Here is a 7,028-nt window from a genome sequence, read left to right on the forward strand (position 1 = left end):
ATTTTCAGCCTCATAACCATTTGTTCTATTGTAATAGGCTTCAGCAGGGCTGCTACTTTCAAATGATAGTCTAGCAGCCAGAAGTAGTGTTATGTTTCTAATGCCTGTGAATCTGCTACATAGTCTCTTTTAAGGTTTCTTCTTAGAAACTTTGTTGGACTGTGATTTACGTGCCAATAAATAAATGGCTGAGTAAAAGCCAGGCAATTTTTAATAAGGACTTGTTTATAGGAAAAAAAAAAATAAACAAGCAAATTAGAGTAGGTGAGCCAGACATGGGAACTACATAAAAACACCATTATAAAGTCAAAGGTACTTTGTTAGGAATATTGTCTGGTTTTGAGAGAGCATTGGTAAAATGGTAGTGATGTCATGATTGTTAATAGCTGAGAATTTCATACTTGTTTCTAGTTTTCCTCTTAGCAAAAAAATTGGTATTAATACTTGAAACTGCATAGATGGTGGGGTAAAGAGGAGAAAGTATAAACTTCTTTCCAGAGATTTTTTTATTTCTTTTCCTGTAAGTGAGTATACTGATGTGCAAGAAGTACTCTTAAGTAATGTTTAGTAATTAGTATGTTTGGCTAACTTGGTTGTATTTTTATTTCAGGCACAAAAAGATCAGAAAAAAGATCGTCCTCTTGTGCGACGCAAGTCAGAACTGCCTCAGGATATCTATACCATGAAAGCCTTGGAATCACATTGCAGAGCTGATGAATTAATATCACATGATGGGCATTAAACTATTACAGTGAAATTTTATTTTGGAGGAAAAGTTGTTTTCTTTTCTGGACTCAGTTCTACAGTAGAACTTAATTTTTTGTGCCATACCAATCAGTTACACACAAAGTCAAAGCTTTCTTCAACCCATTTCTGTAGGCAATAACTTAATAGAGTATGCAGCTCAAGATTAGTAGTTCAAACAATGGTAAATTACCCAGTTCCATTTGCAGAATATTGGGTTGACTATAATCAAGTGGACACAATTTCCTGGAGGTGTTGTCATAGTACCAACTAGCTGATAACATGCAGTTTTTATAGTCACATTTGAGAAAAACGTTCCATAAAATCTTTCCATCTAAATAAGTGAATGACCAATAGTTGGTACTAATGATAAATGTGTGTTTTCAGAAGGAAAATTATTTCAGATATAAATATTAAACTTTTTCTAGGATTTCTCAGCTTTACAGTTGTTTCAACATTATTGCTGTCTTGTTATATACCAGCAGTTTTGAAAATACAGTTATTCTTTCGTATTATAAAACATGGCTTACAAACTGGTAACATTCATGACAATCCTCAGTCATTCATTTCTAAGAATTCTGTAAATTCATTTCTCTTTTGCTTAGGGTAAAGATATATATATCTATATATACCACATCCTAATACTTCATGTATATTTAAAGCCATATCTTCCAGTCTTTAGTGTGTAATATGGCACCAGTATTCCAGATACGAACTGGTAGAAGAATTTTTCCTAAAATGAAAATTTGTTTACTATGACTGGGAACAGACTGAATATAAAAATTCATTTTAATTTTTTTCAAGTCAATAAAATAATTCTTTCACTGTTTTCTCCCTTATCTGAGCTTTTAATACTCAGCATTTTTCTTGGGCTCTAGGAGTTCAATATTCTGTGGCAGATATTATGTGTGATTTCAGTTGCATCAGTTTTTATCTGAAAGATGAACACAACATCATAAGCTTATTAAAATTTAAAAAAGAAAAAAAGAACAGGCTCTTGAATTCCATTCTGCTTCTTTTTAAATGAGTCTAAGAGCTGAGGAGATAGTGACCATAATTTTACCGTGAAAATATTTTTTTGTTGTTGTTGTAAAGAGCACATGTGCTGCAAATACACCTCACAAGTGAACTGAAAATGCATCTGAGTTGCTGATGATCTTCAAATGCTGCTATATATTCCACAAGATTACTTGCATGTAATGAGCTTTTTGTTGTAGATGGAAAAGCACGGGAGGAAAATCTCTTTTAAAATATAGTGCTTTGTCTTCAATATTTGATTTCTCTCAGGGTGGCCAGTATTTTGACTTACTTATCCTGCTTACAAGCTGTTTGAAATGTGTTCTGCTATTCTAAATGGGTGATTAGTTTCTTTTGTCTCTGGCAGTAACATGATATAACTTAATGTTTAATGTCTTGATGCATAAAGAGATAAAAAACGTGGCTTCTTTAAAAATAGTTTTGTTTTACTTTTTAAGGAAGTATAACATCTCCTGCATCCATAAAAAAAAGTATTGCTCAAAGCAGACATTCATAGTAACCTTGTGCAGATGTAGTGCCTGCTGTTCGTTGGTTGCATTTAACATTCAATTTCCAATATTTGTTACATTGTCTATTGGAAGAAAATTGTGAGTGGTAAATATTGGCTTACAACACCTAAATTTAAAGACCAACCCAACCTTTAAGTGGAATGTCCACTGTGTCTGAAAACATTTCCTGTAAAACTTGAAAAAGAAAATGCTTTACCATTAGGATAAACTATATGAAAACAGTTTAAGATGCCTTCTACTTTTGAGGGAAAAAGGGTGCTTTTTTAATTGTGTAAAGCAACGTCTCTGTATTTTGATATACCATTGTTTGAACTTCCATCTTTAGCTGGTAGATTATCAGTTACCTTTGATTTTGGGTGTTCAGTATGTCTGTGCAAGAGATTGCTGAAAGGAATTATTCTTATGTTATCCAAGGGGGGGAAAAAAACCCAACTGTATATCAGTGTTTGATTGATTGTGTGATACTCAACGTATAAGAACATCTTTCACTGTCTAGATTTTATTTTTATTCTTTATTGAAGATAAACACTCACCAAAAAGGGAAGTATTGTGGTAATTTAGACGCTTCAAGTTCTCTATAAAGGCATATTTGAAATTTTGGGTCACCGAACATTTGCTTAGGCAATATTCCAAAATCTTACCATCACTAATGGTTTAGCATGTTTGTTATCAATATTTATATATTTCGTATAATCTTGTACTAAACAATTCTAAAACTAATACATCCAAAATAAAAAGAAAAATTAAAGTAGAATTTTGGTGACTGTTGTTCTTCATAAAGTTCTGTCTGATACCTTCCCCCATTTTCCAAAATTACACCTGTACATCAGGAATGTCGAAAGTAATATTACAAGTGTCTTTTTAGTGTGGCTTTAGTATGGCTTCATTTTAATATTGTACATACATTGTACCTTGTTTTATGGTAATAAGTAATAAAAATGTAGACTTCATATTTTGTACAGAATCGTCCTATGTACAGAATAAAAAGTTCCTAGAAACAGCAAAAATTAGGTAAGTGGCACAATTATTTTTCATTAGACAATATCTGTAACATTATACGTTAGTGGAATGTTAAGTTCAAATGTACCTACATATTTTTTAACATTTTGTAATTCAATTTTTTGTTCTGGCATTGTTTCTGAAGAACTTCATACACCTGCCATTTAATATGCTTTTATCTAATTTTAAAACTTAAAAAAAAAAGGTGTATTATATGGACAAATAAAGAACATGTGAATTTTACTTGCTCATCATGAAACTAAGTTTAACACAAGGTGTTTGGGGGTGTGTTCATATTATCACTGGTAGCAGAATCATATGTACAAATTAACTTCATACATTTCACAAAAGCAAGACAAAATTATGGAAAGGCCATTAAGAAAAAAAAAAGAAAAAGCAGGAATAATTGATATTAGGTAGAAAAAGCAGACTTTGCCTGTAGAACAGCAATCAGTACTGAAATCTGGTTGTACTCTAATCTAAAAAAAAAATCTTTCATACCATAGGATTTTCCCCTGAAACATTCCTGTATTGACAGGCTTCAAGCAAAGTAGCCATAAAGTCTGGGATTATATTGTGGTACTCAATACATAATCAGGTGGCAAGGATATGGGGAAAAACTGAAGTCTACAGTAAGGCTTGTCTTCCCTCTGCAATCCATAAAAATCTGCAAAAGAACTAAGGAAATTGGTCACATAAAGCTGACATTCAGTACCTGGGGGAGTTGGGGGGGTTGGGCCTGGGATCAAGAGCTGACGACTGGCTTGAGTTACAAATGTAAGGTTGGAGTTACAAGTTGGGTCTGGGTAGTGAAAGAACAGTTTTCTGCATGAGCTCAGTAGTAAACTCACCAAATCATGAATGAAAAACATTGAATATTGAAGCAACTGAGGATCCAGTTACTCACCTTTGGAAATCAGGGTTAAATACATCTCAAAAGACAGTGTTTTAAAATACTGAGAGCAATGACATTTTTTCCACATAAATACGTTAGTGAGTTGCCAGCTTTTTCAGGAAATGACCTTTAATCCTTTCCCTCTAAGGGAATTAGTCTCAGGGGCTTTGACCAGCAGTGGGTTTTTGGCACTGCTTTCATGGTTTGGCTTTGTAGAATTGGAAAGGAAGGTGCTAGTGTAGCACATATTGCTTGTGTTTGGAGATGTGTTCATTTGCTTTATGCACCTCACAAAGGTGCCTACAGGAGATAGCTGTGATTTCAGGTTAGCCATGTTCTGCATTGTTTTATGGGCCACCCACCTAGAAGTGGAGCACTTCTGCCCCTTGTATCTTGTCCTTACTGTGTGCAGTGATTGTCGAGACTGACTGTGTATAGCTAATTAAGAAATGCCATTCTAATTACCATCTCACTGTCTCCCTGGATTACAGTTTCTTTTGTATGAGGAGACTTGGCTTGGGCTGTCTTTACTTTATGCAATAAAACTGGATGTAGTTAAACATTTTGTATGAACAAATTCCCAAGGGAGAATTGACTGTGGAGCTAAAAGAAGGCAGTGCATTCATTATTCCTCGCCCAGCTCACTGAAGAGCAGCACGGCTGCAGCTGGCTCTCGCTGGAGCCAGGCACGCGGGGACTGCATTCATTCCCTCCCCAGGGAGGTTTGTAAGCACTGACCCTGCGGTGAGGAGGGGAGAGTGCAGTCACATAATTGCCTTGAGCTATTTTAGGCATTTTTGTGATCCAAAAAACCACACTGAGCAGGTTCATGCTAGCATGAAGACCCTGCCATAGTAATTTTTCTAGTACAGTCGCTGTAGAATTAAAGAAGCAAGAGGATTAGAGATGGGAAAGGAGGTGATTTGCTCTAATGGTTACTTGTTGGGGTATTTTCCTTTGGTTTTGGTCTCAAATACTACCAAATTAATATTGAGTATAGAAAAAAAATCCTTTTTTTTTCCCCTGCTGAAGCTCTTTCTTTTATAAATTACAAAAAAGGTTTTGTTTCTACATACATTGTATTGCATTTTCTAGGAGTAAGTCTCGTATCTTGACAAGTCCTATTTTCATTATGAACCTCTGAAGTATGTGTCTTTAGTTAAATTATATGGGAAATGTGTCATACTGGCAGTCTTTCCCTTTGGATGGCTGATGGCAGTGGCTTCTCACACCTGTAAGAAGGGTCAGGTCTTCTGTGTGCCCAGGAAAAGGACATAGATAATTAACTATAACTAGATCAAGGCAAATTATTTTTCACCCTGACTGAGCAAGTAAAGCCTTTCCTCTCTCCATAGGCTTTGACTGCAGAAGAGAACTTATGTTAAAAATTAGTTTATCTTGTTAATTAGTTTATCTAGTTTATCTTGTCTCTGCCTCAGTTTCCTTTAACTGAATTTGCATCTTCCTCCTGCTCCCCTTAGCACAGTAGATAAGGCTGAAGTGATTAAAGAAATACAAAGTCTCTGCATACACTGGCTTTTAGTTGCAAGTGGCCTAACACTTGATATCAGAATTCAAGACTTGTTGCACATAGAGCATTTCTGATTTTAAAATCTACAGTAAGATGAGACTTGAGGATTTTTGACCCTACTTTTTCTGCAAGTCAGCAGCAATATATATAAATATTTACTTGAATTTTAATTTCCTATCCCTGTCCTGCTTTCTTCTACTTAATGCCTTATTTTCCTTATTTGCATTTTTTCCTGGCAAGTTTTACAGGAGGGGGATACTGTATCTTCCTTTGTAAACTACAGAAACTCTGTGACAGTTTGGCACAGCAGATGATGACTGCTCCAGAAGAACTGAACATGCCAGTACTTGGAATCATTGCTTGAGCTCACCTCCAAAGAGATGCCAAGTTACACTTGAGATGTATCTAGATTGTTTAGGAATATTATCAACACCCTTCTAATGAACATCTTCCACATCCAGAATGTTAATTTAACCTGTGGGTTTGGGGTGCTTGGCCTGTGCTGGCACTTACTGTGTGGATGTAAGAAGTAGCTAATTCTCCCTGCATTGGAAAGCTGGCAGCCAAGACATGGGGGCCTGGGTGGAATTCAGACAGCCATGCAAAGTTAGCACTTTTTTAATACAAAACACAATCCAGGAACAACCTTCATGTAGAAGAATTACAAAGTGTGGGCAAACTAGACTTCAGAAAATTGAAATAGGTGCGTGCTGTTTTAAACACTGTCTCAGTAACCATTCTATGAACAGAGTACTCAGAGAAGTATTTACCAGTATTTTTCTTAATCAAAAAAATTACCTTGGGGGAGGGGGGTGTTGAATAGGTTTGATTCATCAAAAAACAATCACCTCTGTTAGTTTTGGTGCTTGCAGTTGAAACTTAGTTGCTGAACAAATAATTTTTCTTCCAGACAGGAATGTTTGAGATTTTTATTACTTAAGAAATCTGTTTTTTCAAAGGTAAACTGGACTCATAAATTCTCTAGGAGCCTGCCTGAGCACAGTATGCTTTTTCCCCTGGTAGAAATAAAGGAACTGGGATATGTGAGTGGGCTTTGCAGATTTCTAGTGTCCTAGCTGGACATAAACACTTTAATTCTGAGTTACACTTGTGTAGAGGCTTACAGATCAGGTCTTCCTCTGCTAGGCAGGATATTCCACCCCAGCTTCCTTACTTGGGCAGTACATCTGAACAGATCCTGGGCCTGGGGGTCTGTGCATTTCCCTGTGTATCTATTGAGGAAATGCATGGGAGGTTCAGATGCAGTTTTGTATGGTGGTTTTGCTTTTCTTTTGGGGACAACATTCCCTTT

General features: G+C 35.8%; 1 protein-coding gene across 4 annotated transcripts in view; it reads left to right on the plus strand.

Moving 5' to 3' along the window:
• The window catches only part of PPP2R5C (protein phosphatase 2 regulatory subunit B'gamma), a 71,611-nt gene extending 68,078 nt beyond the window's left edge, over positions 1-3,533 (plus strand). For all 4 annotated transcript variants that reach the window (XM_054635883.2, XM_077180712.1, XM_054635885.2 and 1 more), the window contains one exon: positions 611-3,533. In XM_054635883.2, coding sequence (XP_054491858.1) covers positions 611-742 — 132 coding nt within the window. In that variant the 3' untranslated portion in view covers positions 743-3,533. The remainder of the gene's footprint in view (positions 1-610) is intronic.
• The last annotated feature ends 3,495 nt before the right edge of the window (positions 3,534-7,028 follow it).

This window comes from Agelaius phoeniceus, chromosome 6, assembly GCF_051311805.1.
Source record: "Agelaius phoeniceus isolate bAgePho1 chromosome 6, bAgePho1.hap1, whole genome shotgun sequence".
Taxonomy (NCBI): domain Eukaryota; kingdom Metazoa; phylum Chordata; class Aves; order Passeriformes; family Icteridae; genus Agelaius; species Agelaius phoeniceus.